Source organism: Mixophyes fleayi, chromosome 2, assembly GCF_038048845.1.
Source record: "Mixophyes fleayi isolate aMixFle1 chromosome 2, aMixFle1.hap1, whole genome shotgun sequence".
NCBI classification, from domain to species: Eukaryota; Metazoa; Chordata; class Amphibia; order Anura; family Limnodynastidae; genus Mixophyes; species Mixophyes fleayi.
Window position 1 is genome coordinate 15,557,833 of NC_134403.1, and position 22,355 is coordinate 15,580,187.

General features: G+C 39.3%; 1 protein-coding gene across 3 annotated transcripts in view; it reads right to left on the minus strand.

Moving 5' to 3' along the window:
* MAP6 (microtubule associated protein 6) overlaps positions 1-22,355 on the minus strand; it is a 78,869-nt gene that overhangs the window by 31,345 nt on the left and 25,169 nt on the right. For 2 of the 3 annotated variants that reach the window (XM_075198555.1, XM_075198556.1), the window contains exon 3: positions 10,040-10,236. The exons of the other annotated variant lie outside the window; for it this stretch is intronic. In XM_075198555.1, coding sequence (XP_075054656.1) covers positions 10,040-10,236 — 197 coding nt within the window. The remainder of the gene's footprint in view (positions 1-10,039; positions 10,237-22,355) is intronic. 3 annotated transcript variants of the gene reach the window in all.

Sequence of the window (22,355 nt, forward strand, 5' to 3'; positions counted from 1 at the left end):
ATTTTTACTGAAATCTCTGCACTAAACAGCAGATTCTCAGTGCAACCCTTTGGTGTAGAGATCTCCTTAGCTTAGGCCTTTAACTCTTTATTTTCCGGATTGCTCAGCGTACAGCGAGTGTTGATGGGAAGAGGTGGTCCATGGCCAAAAACGATCGGTAGGCGAGTCTAGGTAGTTGCCTAGAGCACTAATGGCCAGAGGGTGCCTAAAACACTGAATGAGACATAATGCCACTCACCCAGTGATTTTAATGACCCCACAGTGCCACCACTGAGTGTGGAGGGGGGGGGGGGGGGTAACGATATAAGCTATAACTATATCCTTTTCTTCTCTGAGGAAATAAACTGACGAATAAAACTATTTTTAGGAAGTCAAATGTAACTGAGCGAAGTTGACTTCACCATTTAAAGAAACATCTTCAATGACATCAATAGAACCAGGAACAAGGGTTACGGGGTATTAATTTAATTCCTTCTGTACATTATAGATCATAATTGCCCATAACCCAGCATTCAATGCCTATAATATTGCTAATAATGGATATCTGGCTAGTACAGGCGTAATCAATAGTTACCCCACTTATTGCATGTAAGATAACCTGCTTAATTGTACAGAGCTCAACTAAAACCATTAAAATTGTAGTAGAACTCTTTCTGTATTAATAATTCCAGATAAATGAATTTCATATAGCTTGATAATATATATTCTGTGAAAACACTAAAACGTGACGTTCCTGATGAACTGTAACAAAATATAAAGTATAATATGTAAATGATAACGATATATGTCTCCTGGTAACAATAAAGTACATGTATATATGGAATTACATTCATTCTCACTGATTAGGACCCAAGGGGTAACATATTCTGGCTTGGGCAACTTCTGATTCTAACAGTGCATGATGGGACTTGTAGTCCCACAACGGAGAGACATAGGTAGACTACCGCTGCTGTTGATTATCAGAACACCAGAAGTAACCTTAGAGTTTTGTGCCCTAAAGGAGGTATGCGGGTGACGGCTAGACATTCATGTGGTCGACATTCAGAAAGTCGATAACATTAGGTCGACAATTTGAATGTAGACAGTACTATTACTTTGACAATTGAAATGTAGACAGTATTATTAGGTCGACAATGGAAATGTAGACAGTATTATTAGGTCGACAATGGAAATGTAGACGGTATTAATAGGTCAACAATGGAAATATAGACAGTATTATTAGGTCGATGTGGAAATGTAGACAGCATTATTAGGTTGACAGTTCACATGGTTGACAGTATTATTAGGTCAACGTTGAAATGTAGACAGTAGTAGGTCGACAATGGAAATGTAGACAGTATTATTAGGTCGACAATGGAAATGTAGACAGCATTAATAGGTCAAGAATGGAAATATAGACAGTATTATTAGGTCGACGTTGAAATGTAGACAGTATTATTAGGTCGACGTTGAAATGTAGACAGTCTTATTAGGTCGACAATGGAACTGTAGACAGAATTATTAGGTCGACAATGGAAATGTAGACAGAATTATTAGGTCAACAATGGAAATGTAGATAGTATTAATAGGTCAACAATGGAAATATAGACAGTATTAGTAGGTCGACAATTGAAATGTAGACAGTATTATTAGGTCGACAACTGAAATGTAGACAGTATTATTAGGTCAACAATTTGAATGTAGACAGTACTATTAGGTAGACAATTGAAATGTAGACAGTATTATTAGGTCGACAATGGAAATGTAGATAGTATTAATAGGTCAACAATGGAAATATAGACAGTATTATTAGGTTGACAATTGAAATGTAGACAGTATTATTAGGTCGACAACTGAAATGTAGACAGTATTATTAGGTCGACAATTTGAATGTAGACAGCATTAGTAGGTCGACAATTGAAATATAGACAGTATTATATGGTTAGGGATACGGTTAGGTTTGTTACGGATATTGTTGTTGACCTAATAATACTGTCTACATTCGAATTGGTGACCTAACAATACTGTGGATGTCATTATTGTAGACTTTCCAGCCCTGTCTATATAATGGTGTCGATCATATAAATGTCGATCATGTAACTGTCGAACATATGTATCACACCCCTTTTGGATATCATTTTGCCATATTATGGGGTCTATCTATTATATAGAGATAAATCCAAAATTCAGAGTAAAGGGGGATTTTTCGCATGATTTACAATCTGGAACTGGAAGCCCAAGTCCATACTTCCAGATCCAGTTGGCATGCACAAGAAAATGTTAAATAAAATAGTCATTAGTTGCACAACTCAGCCCAGGTTCCTACAATAGGAGAATAAGTCCTACGATTGGGAACTAAGAAGAATATTTTGTACTGGGTTTATTATGTCATATTCAGCAGTCAGTGTCTATAGATCTGCAGTTAGGAGTAGGACTGTCGTAAGATTTATCCTATATAACTTAGATATTGGGATAACATAAAGACTTATTATGAATCCGCCACACGATCCACTTATAATGTAACAGACATATAGCAGCATCACACAGTGGGACTATAAGATGTCTGGTTCCTGGGATTATACAATAACCAAACTGCTCACATAGTAATTATTGTGTTATTATCTTTTCCTTGATTGGAATAATAATGTCTCTGAATATCGTTACTGGTATAATTCCACAAATGTGCCCTTTATATTGGGTGTGTAGGATGGTGTATAATACATTTACAGAGTGAGAATGTGAAGCCTAAACAAAGGACTGTACAGGGGACCCAGAGGACACAGTGATACAATGTTGTCATAATGGGAAGAAATGTAAATAGACTCTGGTCAGAGAGAGGGGAACTGATGCATAATACTTTGTAGCAGAACAAGATAATGTGAGCAGCCAAATCTAGGATAAGGAACCTGTAATAAAATAATCTATCAGCAGGGAAAAAATGGAGGAAAGAGACTCTATCAAGACCCTACAATACTGAGGGTGTCTGGGGCAGCGGAGCGATGCTGAGCTCGCTGGAAATATAGGCTGGCAGCAGTACCGGCCTTGAAGGGGGAGTCCCCACCGATATGGGGGTTTTGGTGAATAGGAAAAAGCTATAAATTCTGTGGAAATCGGAATTTTCACCGGATCTGATAAATAGACCCCCGAGAGTGAACTGCAGTGCAGAGAGAGCAGAGAGAGACAGGTGCTGTGCAGAGAGAGCAGAGAGAGACAGGTGCTGTGCAGAGAGAGCAGAGAGAGACAGGTGCTGTGCAAAGAGAGCAGAGAGAGACAGGTGCTGTGCAGAGAGAGCAGAGAGAGACAGGTGCTGTGCAGAGAGAGCAGAGAGACAGGTGCTGTGCAGAGAGAGCGTAGAGAGACAGGTGCTGTGCAGAGAGAGCAGAGAGAGACAGGTGCTGTTCAGAGAGAGCAGAGAGAGACAGGTGCTGTGCAGAGAGAGCAGAGAGAGACAGGTGCTGTGCAGAAAGAGCAGAGAGAGACAGGTGCTGTTCAGAGAGAGCAGAGAGAGACAGGTGCTGTGCGGAGAGAGCGTAGAGAGACAGGTGCTGTTCAGAGAGAGCAGAGAGAGACAGGTGCTGTGCAGAGAGAGCAGAGAGAGACAGTTGCTGTTCAGAGAGAGCGCAGAGAGACAGGTGCTGTGCAGAGAGAGCGTAGAGAGACAGGTGCTGTGCAGAGAGAGCAGAGAGAGACAGGTGCTGTTCAGAGAGAGCAGAGAGAGACAGGTGCTGTGCAGAGAGAGCAGAGAGAGACAGGTGCTGTGCAGAGAGAGACAGGTGCTGTTCAGAGAGAGCGTAGAGAGACAGGTGCTGTGCAAAGAGAGCGCAGAGAGACAGGTGCTGTGCAGAGAGAGCAGAGAGAGACAGGTGCTGTGCAGAGAGAGCAGAGAGAGACAGGTGCTGTGCAGAAAGAGCAGAAAGAGACAGGTGCTGTTCAGAGAGAGCAGAGAGAGACAGGTGCTGTGCGGAGAGAGCGTAGAGAGACAGGTGCTGTTCAGAGAGAGCAGAGAGAGACAGGTGCTGTTAAGAGAAAGTGCAGAGAGACAGGTGCTGTGCAGAGAGAGCCGTGAGAGACAGGTGCTGTGCAGAGAGAGCAGAGAGACAGGTGCTGTGCAGAGAGAGTGTAGAGAGACAGGTGCTGTGCAGAGAGAGAGGTGCTGTGCAGAGAGAGCGTAGAGAGACAGGTGCTGTGCAGAGAGAGCCGCGAGAGACAGGTGCTGTTCAGAGAGAGCGCAGAGAGACAGGTGCTGTGCAGAGAGACAGGTGCTGTGCAGAGAGAGCAGAGAGACAGGTGCTGTGCAGAGAGAGCGTAGAGAGACAGGTGCTGTGCAGAGAGAGCCGTGAGAGACAGGTGCTGTTCAGAGAGAGCGCAGAGAGACAGGTGCTGTGCAGAGAGAGCAGAGAGACAGGTCGTGTGCAGAGAGAGTGTAGAGAGACAGGTGCTGTGCAGAGAGAGCGTAGAGAGACAGGTGCTGTGCAGTGAGCGTAGAGAGACAGGTGCTGTGCAGAGAGAGCACAGAGAGACAGGTGCTGTGCAGAGAGTGTAGAGAGACAGGTGCTGTGCGGAGAGAGCATAGAGAGACAGGTGGTGTGCAGAGAGAGCGTAGAGAGACAGGTGCTGTGCAGAGAGAGCGTAGAGAAACAGGTGATGTCAGATAGAGTGTAGAGAGACAGGTGCTGTGCAGAGAGAGCGTAGAGAGACAGGTGCTGTGCAGAGAGTGCGTAGAGAGACAGGAGTTGTGCAGAGAGAGACAGGTGATGTGCAGAGAGAGCGTAGAGTGACAGGTGATGTCAGAGAGAGCGCAGAGAGACAGGTGCTGTGCAGAGAGAGCGTAGAGAGACAGGTGATGTCAGAGAGAGCACAGAGAGACAGGTGCTGTGCAAAGAGAGCGTAGAGAGACAGGTGATGTCAGAGAGAGCGCAGAGAGACAGGTGCTGTGCAGAGAGATCGTAGAGAGACAGGTGCAGTGCAGAGAGAGCATAGAGAAACAGGTGATGTCAGAGAGAGCGTAGAGAGACAGGTGCTGTGCAAAGAGAGACAGGTGCTGTACAGAGAGAGCGTAGAGAGACAGGTGCTGTGCAGAGAGTGCGTAGAGAGACAGGTGCTGTGCAGAGAGAGACAGGTGCTGTGCAGAGAGAGCGTAGAGAGACAGGTGCTGTGCAAAGAGAGCATAGAGAGACAGGTGCTGTGCAGAGAGAGTGTAGAGAGACAGGTGCTGTGCTGAGAGAGCATAGAGAGACAGATGCTGTGCAGAGAGAGCATAGAGAGACAGGTGCTGTGCAGAGAGAGTGTAGAGAGACAGGTGCTGTGCAGAGAGAGACAGGTGCTGTTCAGAGAGAGCGTAGAGAGACAGGTGCTTTGCAAAGAGAGCGTAGAGAGACAGGTGGTGTTCAGAGAAAGCGTAGAGAGACAGGTGCTGTGCAGAGTGAGCTTAGAGAGACAGGTGCTGTTCAGAGAGAGCGTAGAGAGACAGGTGCTGTGCAAAGAGAGCGTAGAGAGACAGGTGGTGTTCAGAGAGAGCGTAGAGAGACAGGTGCTGTGCAGAGAGAGTGTAGAGAGGCAGGTGCTGTGCTGAGAGAGTGTAGAGAGACAGGTGCTGTGCAGAGAGAGCATAGAGAGACAGGTGCTGTGTAGAGAGACAGGTGCTGTGCAGAGAGCATAGAGAGACAGGTGATGTCAGAGAGAGCGCAGAGAGACAGGTGCTGTGCAAAGAGAGCGTAGAGAGACAGGTGATGTCAGAGAGAGCGCAGAGAGACAGGTGCTGTGCAGAGAGATCGTAGAGAGACAGGTGCAGTGCAGAGAGAGCATAGAGAAACAGGTGATGTCAGAGAGAGCGTAGAGAGACAGGTGCTGTGCAGAGAGTGCGTAGAGAGACAGGTGCTGTGCAGAGAGAGACAGGTGCTGTGCAGAGAGAGCGTAGAGAGACAGGTGCTGTGCAAAGAGAGCATAGAGAGACAGGTGCTGTGCAGAGAGAGTGTAGAGAGACAGGTGCTGTGCTGAGAGAGCATAGAGAGACAGGTGCTGTGCAGAGAGAGTGTAGAGAGACAGGTGCTGTGCAGAGAGCGTAGAGAGACAGGTGCTGTGCAGAGAGAGCAGAGAGAGACAGATGCTGTGCAGAGAGAGCATAGAGAGACAGGTGCTGTGCAGAGAGAGTGTAGAGAGACAGGTGCTGTGCAGAGAGAGACAGGTGCTGTTCAGAGAGAGCGTAGAGAGACAGGTGCTGTGCAAAGAGAGCGTAGAGAGACAGGTGGTGTTCAGAGAGAGCGTAGAGAGACAGGTGCTGTGCAGAGTGAGCTTAGAGAGACAGGTGCTGTTCAGAGAGAGCGTAGAGAGACAGGTGCTGTGCAAAGAGAGCGTAGAGAGACAGGTGGTGTTCAGAGAGAGCATAGAGAGACAGGTGCTGTGCAGAGAGAGCGTAGAGAGACAGGTGCTGTGCAGAGAGAGCATAGAGAGACAGGTGCTTTGTAGAGAGACAGGTGCTGTGCAGAGAGCATAGAGAGACAGGTGCTGTGCAGAGAGAGCAGAGAGAGACAGGGACTGTGCAAAGAGAGCGTAGAGAGACAGGTGGTGTTCAGAGAGAGCGTAGATAGACAGGTGCTATGCAGAGAGAGTGTAGAGAGACAGGTGCTGTGCAGAGAGAGACAGGTGCTGTGCAGAGAGAGCGTAGAGAGACAGGTGCTGTGCAAAGAGAGCGTAGAGAGACAGGTGCTGTGCAGAGAGAGTGTAGAGAGACAGGTGCTGTGCTGAGAGAGCGTAGAGAGACAGGTGCTGTGCAGAGAGAGCGTAGAGAGACAGGTGCTGTGCAGAGAGTGTATAGAGACAGGTGGTGTTCAGAGAGAGCGTAGAGAGACAGGTGCTATGCAGAGTGAGCGTAGAGAGACAGGTCGGGCACAGAGAGAGCGCAGAGAGACAGGTGGTGTTCAGAGAGAGCGTAGAGAGACAGGTGCTATGCAGAGAGAGTGTAGAGAAACAGGTGCTGTGCAGAGAGAGCACAGAGAGACAGGTGCTGTGCAGAGAGAGCATAGAGAGACAGGTGCTGTGCAGAGAGAGCGTAGAGAGACAGGTGCTGTGCAGAGAGAGCGTAGAGAGACAGGTGCTGTGCAGAGAGAGTGTAGACAGACAGGTGCTGTGCAGAGAGAGCACAGAGAGACAGGTGCTGTGCAGAGAGAGACAGGTGCTGTGCAGAGAGAGCGTAGAGAGACAGGTGCTGTGCAGAGAGAGCATAGAGAGACGGGTGCTGTGCAGAGAGAGCGTAGAGAGACAACAAATTGAAACAAGATCTGTAGAAACAGAAAAGACAGAACCAGACACTTTCACCTACACCGTGTTACAATACTGGGATGAACTAGATACTCCTGTGACTATAACATGTTCTCATTGTGTCATACAACGACTATACATTCACGGTACTCTTGCACAAGTACAATTGCTGATGACAGGCTCCGGGGATCTGTTGCCTGTGAGATCACACAGTCGTGTGGTTTGTAAAATATGTCTTAAAAAACTGCATAGAGATTGTGTAACGTACTAAATGCAAATACCTGGCACAAAATACAATGTGACAACACTTCTGTGTGCGGCATGCATCACACACAGAGCTCAGGAAACACTGTGTACTGCTATTCTCCCACAGACAACAAAGCTACATTGTATTCACACACTGCTACATTCCCTTCTCATGCAAATCAGCCTGGAAGTCACCTCCTGATCACTATACTGGAAGCAGATTCTGGCAACTATAGAGAGAATTCCTTACTCTGCTCCCAGCGCGCACAAGTCGCTATGACAACCACAGTACGGTAATTGGCGTGGCTGACGCAACAGTGGCAGTCTTTCTTGGTTCTTCCATTGGGATGTGCCATTGAAAAATCACAAAAAAAAAAAAAAAAGATGTTGTTTGTTTTGTGTTTATAAATAAAGCTAGTTTTAGTTTCCTAAAATCCAGTCCCATATTCCTAGATCTATTGTCTCACACCAGCTGCCAATCATGAAATAAAATCTTGTATTTAATGCATTTGATTTTCTAGTGCAAAGTAAAATATAATTAAACAACAAAAAATTATTTAGAATTTTGTTTTGACCTAGAAACAGTTATTAAGACTTAATTTAATTTTTATTTTTTTGCAGTCATTTTTTTCAGGCAGCATTACATTGTACAGATAGGAAACCATTGAAACCGGAAGGGTTTAGAGATATAACAAGATTTTCTTTACAAAAAGACCCCTCAAAGACACTACAACATAGTTTAAATTCTTGAACAGATATGAGGGTAAACTCTACAGGCATATGGGGCCAAAATGCCCTTTAATTCATGTTCCAAATTACCAGGACATCATTGTTATGACAAGTTTGGGGACATTGCCATTTAAGATCATTAACAAGGGGCACCTTGAGGCATCAGTTTTAGGAAAAGCTCCAATATCACTCTTGCAGCATACAGTAGAGTAGCACCCAAAATGAATCCCTATCATTGTTAATGTTGTGTACAAGCCCTTCTGCAACTATTAGTATATACATTACTTCATCGTTCAGGCTAGCTTTCCTATTGTCTTTATATATCATCCTGCCGTAGTTACTTTTAATTTCCTTTAGACATGACACAGATCTGGCGTGTTCTCAGTCTGGTCAAATAATTTAAGCTACACTGAACTCTGTTTTCCACCTTTAGATAAATTAAGTTTATCGGCTATGCGCCATAATGCAGCTTTAACTAAGTGCATTGTTTTATCTTCCTGAAAAAGTGTTGTGTTTTTCAGCAGGTTCTTTGTATCATAAAGGAAGCACTACTTATTTTTAGTTCCCAAGGCAGTGGCATCCAGAGAGCATCCGTGTCATATCCAAGGGTAATTAAACTAAACAACGCTGTCTATAGGATATCAGGTACATACTGAAAAACACAACAGATGTCCAGAAAGATACAACAACGTCTTAAGAAAGAGTTTCTGGAAGTCAGAAGGTGAAAGATCTTGTTAAGTGTAGCTTTTATCGTTTGAATAAATAATTAAATGGTATTGTTTGATATTGTTCTCTGTAAACACTTGGGTTATGCTAGTCATTGGTATTACCAGAGAATGGAACTGCTATGATAACATAATCTGTTACTGCCCAGTTATGTAGCGCTGTTACAATTGTTTTGTTTATTAAACAAGCTACAAAGTCTCAATGTTCTATACACAAGTACTGTGCAGATCAAAGAACTGTCATAGTGACACAGACATGCAGTATTTACATTATAGTTAAAGGTAAACTATATATATATAACGATGGTTATACTTAAATATAAATCAGTATATTATCAAAGGCAGACACGTGAACTGGAGATGCAAATTATAGATAAGTCTGTGCTGTGATAATCAAACTTAAATTATTAATAATATACATTGATGATTTGATCTGAACTATACTTGAATGTATGAGATTTAGACGTATCAGTCTATAGCCTTCCCAATGACGAGACCTGAGCAGTCTCAAAAGCACCTTCTAATTCTGTTCTTAGCTAATACATTGTATCACTCCAAACTCTGCACTTTAAGTGGCGCAATATCAAAGTGTCCCAGATTCAGTCTTTAGCATCTAATGTGTCTGTTGTTATGCTTAAAGTAGTCTACTAGCATTTATGTTGATGGTATAAGTTTCCCCTTATACAAATATTGCCTCCCCCCCCGTTAGTAACCCCTCCCTAGGGCTTTAATATATGAGTTCCCTCGTTCACCCAAGGTCCTAATACATCAACGCTAACTATCAACTTTCAACCACTAAGTACATGTTACACCGAGTTACCACACATAGGAGTATAGGGACAAAACAGGAGGCCTGGCGGGGTGAACGGAGCGATACATTCTGATTCGTAGCACCGTGAGCACGTATAGATTTGGGTCAATCTCACAACGAAATTTTGACCGAACACAAACAGTGTCAGAAAAGTGTGTCTGACTGAGTGATGACGGGAAGAGAGGACGAGAATTCTAGAATACAATCAAAGCATAAGCAATTTCAGAGTCGCTAACATAATTCTGTGGCCTCGGTAATAAAAATAAGACAATAGTAAATGCTATTAAATTACTCTTTAGCTTCGGCCAGTTTATTGTTCATCTCTTTAGTCTTCTCTTTGTCCTCTGGTTTTGCCGTGGGGGTCGTCTCCGCGCCCTTCTTTTTAGATGCCCGCCCGGGTATGATCAGCTTCTCTTTGGCCTTTTTCACAGGTTTATGGCTTGGCGTGGTCTTTTTTGGTTTGGAAGTCTGAACACTAGGCTTCTCCACCTGGACAGACGTACATACAAACCACAAACACACACAAAGAGGTGGGAAATGTCATTTAGAATACTGCAATAACCAGGGTGATACATTGAGTTCTACAAGAAAATAACTGTTCTCTTATTTCCTCTTCCGCTAAAGGAATTTACCCACCACAATCTGTTTCCCAGTGAGGGCTTGTGCAAACAGGCTTTTGTTTCACCATGAAAAGCTGTTTATTATACATTTTGTTAATAAAAACAGTACTGTGTATTTATTGCATTTATTTTAAAAAAAATAGATTGCTTTTTGACATGCATTTATCTGCTTTTCATCCTTTTATACCACATATTAACATGTGGTATAAAAACCAGATATTTCATGTTAAAATGAATTCTAACCACTTACTGTGCATTTCTAGCACTGATAGTCGTTTTTCCGATTGTAATGCGACAATAGTTATACTGACCCAAAAATGACGATTACTATAAGGGCGACAAGAAGGAAATACGAACTTGCCCTAACATAGACAGACCGACACGCCTGATACAAGCCTGATGTAAATTGCGACTGTAGAAAAAGCCAGCAGTGCACGGTGGCTCAGTGGTCAGCACTTCTGTCTTACAGCACTGGGGTCATGAGGTCAATTCCTGGATATGGCCTTATCTGTGAGGAGTTTGTATGTTCTCCCCGTATTTGCGTGGGTTTCCTCCGGGTGCTCCGGTTCCCTCCCACACTCCAAAAACATACTGGTAGGTTAATTGGCTGCTAACAAATTGAACCTAGTCTGTGTGTGTGTGTGTGTGTGTCTGTGTGTGTGTGTGTGTATGTTATGGAATTTAGATTGTAAACTCCAATGGGGCAGGGACTGATGTGATTGAGTTCTCTGTACAGCGCTGCGGAATTAGTGGCGCTATATAAATAAATGGTGATGATGATGATGATTCTCGTCACTTAGCATTACATTGCCGGTTTTAAGGCGGAAACGCCACGACACGCCACCTGAATAATCTAACGGTTAGGATTAGGGTTAGCGCTAGGGTTACATTTAGGGTTAAGGTTAAGATCCGCCCATCTTAATGTGGCCCTTTTAAGTAATGAAACACTGCCAGCGTTTTCTACAGTCACAATTTTTATTAGGTCTGTATCAGGTGTGCCGGGCATCTTCTCTGTCTGTTTTTAGGGTAAATCTGTATTTCCTCCTTGTCGCCCTCATAGCAATCAGCATTTTTGGGTCAGCATAACTATTGTTACAATTATGACAATCGGAAAATCGTACCACACCCATTGTTAGATTCATTCAACAAAACACACGGATAGGTTTGTCAAACATCCCCGGAGATGTTGCCCATAGCAACCAATCAGATTCTAGCTATCATTTTCTTTAATGTACAAGATACATGATAGCTAGAATATGATTGGTTACTATGGGCAACACCTCCACTTTTCCTTTATAAAAGGTTTGACTAATCTACCACTCAGCGTTATAAAAGAGAGCAAAGCTGTGTTTTTAAAACTAGACAAAACATGCAAGAAAACAGTCTGTACGCAGTGCTATTGCTTTCATCATATAATAACCTGATCTGCTTTTTAGTTTCATATTTTTAAGATAAGTAAAAGATGAGAGAGACAGGAAAGACACCGCTGTGTGCACAGGATCCTTCATGTTTGTGGAAAAAATTGCCCCCCCCCCAACTTCCTTTTGTGTCTTTCAGCCAAGTCTTTGTATCAACTGGAGGAATTGTTCATTTCCACAACTCTCGGATATGATACAAAGCTACACCTGGGACACAGTTGTAGCTGATGTGAAGAGCTCAACAAAGCTTTATAGTCGCTCCAGGCAGTGAAAAAAATACAACTCTTCCCGATGATGGAAATACTTGGCTGAGAGCATTGATTGGTGTCAAAGAGTGAAAAGATGTATTTAGTACAAGTTACATGAAAGCAAGTACAAGTCAATAAATTAAAACCACATGAAGGTGAAAAAAACCTTTTTAGAGGTTAAAAGGATAGGGAGATGTGGTGTATTTGTGTATGTGTGCGAACAATGAAATTATTTTTATAATTCACTTACATACAATGTAACATCTGATGTTCAGAATATTGGCATGTGTCAGGCTTTGTTCTGTCTGTACAGACATTAGATCAATACAATGTGGGTCAGTATAGGTTTACTTATAGATTATAAGCCCTTTTCACCCTGGTTGTTCAAAGGTTTCATACATTTCAATTACTGATATTTTTAAAACAGTTATTTTCCTTTATTAGAGCAACACACAATGAGGCAATAATGAGGAATCTGAATAATTGTAGTTAGTATCTGTGCCTCATTGGCACATCATTTCTGGGACTGCTGTTACATTTACAAATGATCTTTAAATGGTAACTTAACCCTAAACATAAACTATTTTCTCCATCTAAGAGGATCATAAGAACCATCATGTAATATATAGTAACTTTCTCGGTGGTATAATGCCAGTCATCTCTCTTTAGTCCTCTCTCTCTCTAGTCCTCTCTCCCTAGTCCTCTCTCTCTAGTCCTCTCTCCCTAGTCCTCTCTCTCTAGTCCTCTCTCCCTATTCCATTCTCCCTAGTCCTCTCTCTCTAGTTCTCTCTCTCTAGTCCTCTCTCCCTAGTCCATTCTCCATTGTCCTCTCCCTCTAGTCCTCTCTCCCTAGTCTTCTCTCCTTTGTCCTCTCTCCCATGTCCTCTATCCCTAATCTTCTATCCCTAGTCCTCTCTCCCTAGTATTCCTCTATCCCTAGTCCTCTCTCCCTAGTATTCCTCTTTTTCTATTCCTCTCTCTCTAATCTTCTCTCCCTAGTCCTCTTTCCGAGTATTCCTCTATCCCTTCTCCTCTCTCCCTAGTCCTCTCCCTTTAATCCTCTCTCCCTATTCCATTCTCCCTAGTCCTCTCTCCCCTACGCCATTCTCCAAAGGCGTCTCTCTCTCTCTAGTTCTCTCTCCCTAGTCCTCTTTCTCCCCAGTCCAATCTCCCTAGCCCTCTCTCTCTCTAGTTCTCTCTAGCTAGTACTGTCACTCTAATCCTCTCTCTCTCTAGTCCTCTCTCCCTAGTCCATTCTCCCTAGTCCACTCTCTCCAGTCCTCTCTCTCTAGTCCTCTCTACCTAGTCCTCTCTCCCTAGTATTCCTCTATCCCTAGTCCTCTCACCCTAGTCCTCTCTCTCCCTAGTCCTTTCTAACTAGTCCTCTAACTCTAGTCCTCTCTCTCTAGTCCTCTCTAGTCCTCTCTCCCTAGTCCTCTCTCCCTAGTCCTCTATCCCTAGTCCTCTATCCCTAGTCCTCTATCTCTAGTCCTCCCTCCCTAGTCCTTCCTCCCTAGTCCTCTCTCCCTAGTTCTCTATCCCTAGTCCTCTATCCTTAGTATTTCTCTATCCTTAGTATTCTTCTATCCTTAGTATTCCTCTATCCCTACTCTTCTCTTCCTAGTCCTCTCTTCCTAGTCCTCTCTTACTAGTCCACTCTCCCTAGTTCTCTCTCCCTAGTTCTCTCTCCCTAGTCCTCTCTCCCTAGTTCTCTATCCCTAGTCCTCTATCCTCAGTATTCCTCTATCCTTAGTATTCCTCTATCCTTAGTATTCCTCTATCCCTAGTCCTCTCTTCCTAGTCCTCTATCTCTCTAGTCCTCTCTCCCTAGTTCTCTCTCCCTAGTTCTCTCTCTCTAGTCCTCTCTCCCTAGTTCTTCTCTCCCTAGTCCTCTATCCTTAGTATTCCTCTATCCTTAGTATTCCTCTATCCTTAGTATTCCTCTATCCCTACTCCTCTCATCCTAGTCCTCTCTTACTAGTCCTCTCTTCCTAGTCCTCTCTCTCTCTAGTCCTCTCTCCCTAGTTCTCTCTCCCTAGTTCTCTCTCCCTAGTCCTCTCTCCCTAGTTCTCTATCCCTAGTCCTCTATCCTTAGTATTCCTCTATATTTAGTATTCCTCTATCCTTAGTATTCCTCTATCCCTACTCCTCTCATCCTAGTCCTCTCTTCCTAGTCCTCTCTTCCTAGTATTCCTCTCTCTCTAGTCCTCTCTCCCTAGTCCTCTCTTCCTGGTCCTCTCTCTCCCCAGTCCCCTCTCCCTAGTCCATTCTCCCTAGTCCTCTCTCCTTAGTTCTCTATCCCTAGTATTCTTCTCTCTCTAGTCCTCTCTCTCTCTACTATTCCTCTCTCTCTCTAGCCCTTTCTCTCTCTCTAGTCCTCTCTCCGTAGTATTCGTCTCTCCCTAGTATCCCTCTCACCCTACTCCTCTCTCCCTAGTTCTCTGCATGGGGGGGATTTAAAATGGCAAATTTAGAGTTGGCGGGCTGGCGTTCTCTAGCTAAACTCTAACTCACAGTGTAAAAAAAAATCTGCATTTGCACCCCTGGCATCTCATCATGTTTAGCCGTCAACTGAATTTGCTCATTTTACTCTAAATGATATCCAATATAAACATCTTATTATGTAATACTTATTCATTAATTTTGCTACACTCAGGGCCCAGTCACTTTATGCTGTTTATTAGGCTTATTTAGGCTTGACGATATTTAATCTGGCCACTCATGAGCCAAACAGGTCAAGATCTCTCCGTCCAGATAACGTCTGTATCAAATGTGCGGCCGTTACTGCGATCAGAAGAGGGGACGCACCCAGGATAACAGCGTACTCCAACATGGCCCCAAATGTTTCCACCATGATATTTGTTGGGTTTTCACTCATTTTAGGATCACACATGACTCAGTATCAGGCCACGCCATCAGCGATATCACAAATATGTGCTTCCTCTCCGTTACATATCTCCCAACAGTCACAGATGCAAAATAGAAAATAATAAGCCCCAACACCACTTTGGGGTAAAACCCAAACTTTTTTACCCCAAACCCGTCCCTTTTAGCTCCACAACATGGGATTGTCACGCTGAAAAAGCTGGGAGGTACGGAATTAGTATGTTGATATTTAAACTTAGACAGCAACATCAATCCTCAGCTTAACATTATAGAGGCAATAAAAAAATCTAACAAAATATTATAATAGCACAATCATTTTATACACATCTCTGTACTATAGCTGTTTTAACACCTCAGACCGTGTGCTACCAGACTAGAGAGGCAAATGCAGGCTTTTTAAATCATACTGTAATTAGTCAAGGGATAAGCATTGAAGCAAACTGGGTAACAATCTTCTTACAGCTGAACATGAACACCAGCAACTGGAATAGTGCAATGTGCATTATATACATGGTAGTAATGCCAAACAGACAGATTACAATACAAGAGAGGAAATAAACAGAATTACATAACCCAGCAAGTTCTCCCAGGGCTGGCTGCAGCGAGAGGAAGCTCATGTCGTATAGTATAGTATAGTATAATATAGTATAGGGTATTATATATAGTATAGTATAGTATATATAGTTTAGTATAGTATAACATACATATTATAGTATAGTATAGTATATATAGTATAGTAGAGTATAACATATATATCATAGTATAGTATATTATATATAGTATTGTATAGTAAAGTAGAGTATATATATAGCATAGTATACTATACATATTATAGTATAGTATAACATATATATATATTAGTTTAGTATAGCATAGTATATATAGCATACTATATATAGTATAGTATAGCATAATATATTATATATATATATTATAGTATAGTATAGATAGCATAGTATATAATCATTATCATTAACATCATTAGCTATTTAAATAGCGCCACTAATTCCGCAGCGCTGTACAGAGAACTCACTCACATCAGTCCCTGCCCCATTAGAGCTTACAGTCTAAATTCCCTAATATAGACACACACTCACACACAGACAGGGAGAGACTACGGTCAATTTTGATAGCAGCCAATTAACCTACCAGTATGTGTTTGGAGTGTGGGAGGAAACCGGAGCACCCGGAGGAAACCCACTCAAACACAGGGTGAACATACAAACTCCAGACAGGTATGGCCATGGTTGGGAATTGAACTCATGACCCTAGTGCTGTAAGGCAGAAGTGCTAACCACTAGGCCACTGTGCTGCCCACATATATAGTGTATATAGTATAGTATATTATATATAGTATAGTATAGTATATTATATATAGTATAGTATAGTATATTATATATAGTATAGTATAGTATATATAGTATGGTATAGTATAATATATTTAGTATAGTATAGTATATATAGTATAGTATAGTATAGAATATATAGTGTAGTATAGTATATATAGTTTTTTATAATATATATAGTATAGTATAGTATATATAGTATAGTATATATAGTATAGTATAGTATTTATAGTATAGTATAGTATATATAGTATAGTATAGTATATATAGTTTAGCATAGTATAGTATATATATATAGTATAGTATATATAGTATAGTATAGTATATATAGTATAGTATAGCATAGTATATATATAGTATAGTATATATAGTATAGTATAGTATATATAGTTTAGTATAGTATATAGAGAATAGTATAGGATAGTATATAGAGAATAGTATAGTATAGTATATATAGTATAGTATAGTATATAGAGAATAGTATAGTATATATAGTATAGTATAGTATAGTATAGTAAATATAGTATAGTATAGTATATATAGTTTAGTATAGTATAGTATACATAGTATAGTATATAGAGAATAGTATAGTATAGTATATATAGTATAGTATAGTTTATATAGTATAGTATAGTATAGTATATATAGTTTAGTATAGTATATATAGTATAGTATAGTATATATAGTATAGTATAGTATAGTATAGTATATATAGTTTAGTATAGTATATATAGTATAGCATAGTATAGTATATATAGTTTAGTATAGTATAGTATATATAGTATAGGACAGTATATATAGTATAGTATATATAGTATAGTATATATAGTATAGTATAGTATATATAGTATAGTATAGTATATATAGTTTAGTATAGTATAGTATAGTATATATAGTTTAGTATAGTATAGTATATATATATAGTATAGTATAGTATAGTGTATATATATATATATAGTATAGTATAGTATAGTATAGTATATATAGTATAGTATATATAGTATAGTATAGTATATATAGTATAGTATAGTATAATATAGTATAGTATATATATATATAGTATAGTATAGTATAGTGTATATATATAGTATAGTATAGTATAGTATAGTATAGTATAGTATATATAGTATAGTATATATAGTATAGTATAGTATATATAGTATATATAGTATAGTATAGTATAGTATAGTATAGTATAGTATATATAGTATAGTATAGTATAGTATAGGGGTCTAGGGTCACTTGGAGTAAGGTAAATGTTGCTAAGGTTATCTTATTAATTAGAGTCTTAGCATTTTTGCAATAATATTGCTTATATTTGTTTGTAAGTACGCTGTATCTCCTTAAATCAAATCAGATATTATGTGTTAATGTTTGTTTGAAATCAAGCAGCTAAGCACAAAGGAAATTACCTGAGCGCCTGCTAACGGGAAACTTTACAGAATCAAGAAGTAATGCCAGGATCAAGGACCTCTGATTGGAGAATCAATAAGGAACTTGATGACATTTAGCATTTTTTAGATTACTAAGCTTGACCGCTACCTTGTTTTATATCTAATTTTATGTTATAGAAACTTTCCATTATGTTACCAATACTTTCCATTGATGTGATTGTTGTGATGTGATTATTGTTTATAAAAATATTAGCTATTTCCTTGAGTAAAGCAGTTCAGTTTGGGCACCAGACTCTGTGTGGTCTCTTATTTCTGAGCTCCAATAGATCGATACAGCTGCAACTACATCTGATGACTCCAACATTGGTTTGTCAATTGAAGGTAGTTGATTGCATCTGTATAGGAAATACAGAAGGCTACCCCGACAATAGTATAGTATAGTATGTATAGTATAGTATAGTATAGTATAGTATATATAGTATAGTATAGTATATATAGTATAGTATAGTATGAAGAGAATAGAATAGTATAGTATATATAGTATAATATAGTATATATAGTATAGTATAGTATATATAGCATAGTATAGTATAGTATATATAGTATACTATATATAGTATAGTATATATAGTATAGTATAGTATATATATAATAGTATAGTATAGCATATAGATAATAGTATAGTATAGTATATATAGTATAGTATATAGAGAATAGTATAGTATAGTATATATAGTATAGTATAGTATAGTATAGTATATATAGTATAGTATATATAGTAAAGTATATATAGTATTAGATAGTGTAGTATATATAGTATAGTATAGTATAGTATATATAGTATAGTATAGTATAGTATATATAGTATAGTGTAGCATATAGATAATAGTATAGTATATATAGTATAGTATAGAGAGAATAGTATAGTATAGTATATATAGTATAGTATAGTATAGTATATACAGTATAGTATAGTATATATAGTAAAGTATATATAGTATAGTGTAGTATATATAGTATAGTGTAGTATATATAGTATAGTATAATATAGTATATATAGTATAGTATAGTATATAGAGAATAGAATAGTATAGTATATATAGTATAGTATATAGAGTATAGTATATAGAGTATATATAGCATAGTATAGTATATATAGTATACTATATATAGTATAGTATAGTATAGCATATAGATAATAGTATATTATAGTATATATAGTATAGTATAGTATATATAGTAAAGTATATATAGTATAGTATAGTATATATAGTATAGTGTAGTATATAAAGTATAGTGTAGTATATATAGTATAGTATATAGAGAATAGTATAGTATAGTATATATAGTATAGTATAGTATATATAGTATATATTATATTATAGTATATATAGTATAGTATATATAGTATAGGATATACAGTATAGTATAGTGTATATATAGTATATTATAGTATAGTATATATGGTATAGTATATACAGTATAGTATAGTATAGTATAGTATAGTATAGTATATATAGTATATTATAGTATAGTATAGTATATATAGTATAGTATATATAGTATAGTATATATAGTATAGTGTATATATATATATATAGTATAGTATTGTATAGTATAGTATAGAATAGTATAGTACAGTATATATAGTATAGTATAGTATATATAGTATAGTATAGTACAGTATATATAATATAGTATAGTATATATAGTATAGTATATATAGTATAGCATAGTATAGTATAGAACATATAGTATATCATAGTATAGTATAGTATATATAGTATTGTATATTACAGTATATATAGTAAAGTATAGAACATATAGTATATCATAGTATAGTATAGAACATATAGTACATCATAGTATAGTATATATAGTATAGTGACAGTCTATATACTGCCAACAGCTGACTCATAGTTCCAAAATGTTGTTATATGCATCACAGGACTTATTGCAGGGTTCATAAACAATGTGTAAAAGTTACATTGTGAAACTAGCGCACACCCATCAATTTATCTTGCAAGAGAACAACAGGATACAGGTGTTAGTGTAGCCATGGAAACGTCACCTACTTTATACAGGGCTGCTTTATAGAAATGTGTCTTGTTACAATGTTTCCCTTCAGGAGTTTGCATCATATGTTTACGTATCCTGCAAATGTTACTGTCCCATGTAATATCTGAGCAGCTGAAGGACACCCCTTGATTACTGATCTAGGGCTCATTCACATAAGCACAATTAATGGTCCGTTGCATGAACCAGAGGAACCAGAGAATACTTGTAAACTATCTGTGTTCACAGACTATAAAAGGAACAAAGCTGATAATAACTGGGCTTATGCAAGATATGAAGTTACAACTATGCACCACACACCCTAAACAAACACTTAACCTAAACATGTAGAAAATGGTATCCTGGCTGAAGTTACTGGGCCTGATTCATCAAAACACGCGCTCTGAGCACAACCCGCGTTTAGTATAATACGCATGTACTTAGGCTCTGCGCTCTCCCCAAATTCATCAAGGAACGGATCTGAAGATACCTTTGCGTTTGATATCGGGTGTAGGTCCGCTCTGCACTACCACACAAGATGCTGCAGGATACATCCAATACCTATGTGGATTATAAATTTGCAAAAGAATGCACAGGAAAAATATTGAATTAATATCTCCTGTTATTAACATAACATTTTCCCCATGAAATACATTTATTAGGTTGCTGTTGATGTCTACTGAGCATAAAATACATTTATGCAGTTGCTCCTGATTGCAAACACATGTTATAGCATGCATACGATACACATGTTTTAGCATGCATCACTACTGCCCAGGACTCAGACTGGCCCTGTAGCTGGAGCAAGAGAGACGGCAGAAAAACAAGTAACTTTGAGATGCCCAGAGCTTGATTTGGACGTGACTGCATGCACTTGAGTTTGGCACGCCCACACTGTACAGTGACCATGGCGAAACACTTCTTCCCCGCCCTGGTCACTGCCTGAAATCATAGGCTGTAGTACATGTGCTTTGTATTCACGGACATATCTCCCGGTTCTGGATATGCGCAGAGTGATTTTACATTAAATACGCTCAAATTCGGCAGATACACGCCTTGATGAATAAGGCCCGCATTGCTTATGTATGTGAAATTCTGATGTTCTAGGAACCAGAGATACGAAACACGGGTAAATACGGCAGCTGTCTAGAAGTGATGCCTCACAGATTTATCAAACCTTCTAAAATGGAAAAGTGGAAGTGCTGCCCATAGCAACCAATCAGATTCTAGCTATTTCCTAGAATATACAAGATACATGATAGCGAGAATGTGATTGGTTGCTATGGGCAACACCTCCACTTTTCCTTTTTAGAAAGTTTAATAAATATACCCTAAAGAGAGAAAACTATGGGTGATAACAGAGAATCAGTGGAGAGAGAGAAGCCTCCTGGGCAGTTGTCATGGGCAGGAGATAGGAGAAGTGGGTCTTGCATGGATGGTGGGCTTTATAATGCAACATGGAGGGGAGCTATCCAGGGTATTAGGAACCCCTTAACTACTGGCACTATAGGTAACTGCCTAGTTTCGCCTAATAGTAGTGCCCGCCCTGGTTAAGAGCTTCTCCTAATTTCAGTTGATGGGGGAGGATAAGGGATTGAGAAGTAAAAGACATATTTTGTTCTCACAGTGAATCAGCCATTGTGTGGCCTCACCAATATCCACATAATCCTAGTGAATTGATTGGCTGCCTCCAGGCAACCAATCATACATCGTTGGTAATTTAATCATCTCAGTCAAATATTACTATAGATGAACTAATATTGAGCATATCTATTCACCAAGGACTGAGGCTGAATGTTGGTTCATCTCCTATTAATCTGAAAATTGTGACACTTTTTCCACTGAAATAAATGGGATTAATTGTGACATGTGCCACAGAAAGTGCAATGCAAAGTGTATGCCATCAATATTAAATATATATGTATATATGTATACATAGTCATAACAGTTCTATTTTTAAAACAAATGTTATATACAGTACCTAATTTGTAAGAATAAGTTAATTGATCATAAGAAATTAACTTGGACTGATCCTGTACAGTCTAAGAAATTGTGTCGCACAGGACGAACTTCTTGGTTAGCTGACGCTGGAGGAGAAAATTGCAGCAGGACAAATCAGCTCACAGAAGTTTTGGCAGATAAGTTAGTTTTATATAATTAATGAGTTAAATCACACACATCATAAATTGTGATGTAACTGAGCGGAATTAGAGAGTTTTCTGGGTTAGAGAGCCATCGTTCGACCTGCCAACAGTAAACGTAGCCTATCAGAACTTATTTATCCTAATATAATACATCAAAAACAAGGCAACAATCCACACACGATCTGTAACTCTTTGCTCTTGTATGCAAATATAAGCAGTTTTATATTCAGATAAATATCATTTTGGCCCAGCCGCCACTGGAAAGACCAAAGCCGTTAATAAAAATCTAAAAATCGGGATGACATCAATGTATCCCTTTCTTACTAACTTGTATGTATGAATATACGTAACTATAGTATATGGAAATAACAGGATAGTTGTTTATTATTTTCTTATTAAGTCTATTCTGCAGAGTCCATACCGTAATAATACTCTTTTCTCTCACTCTCCTTACTTTCGACTTTTTATGTCTCCCTGTTTGTGGTCATAGGACAGAT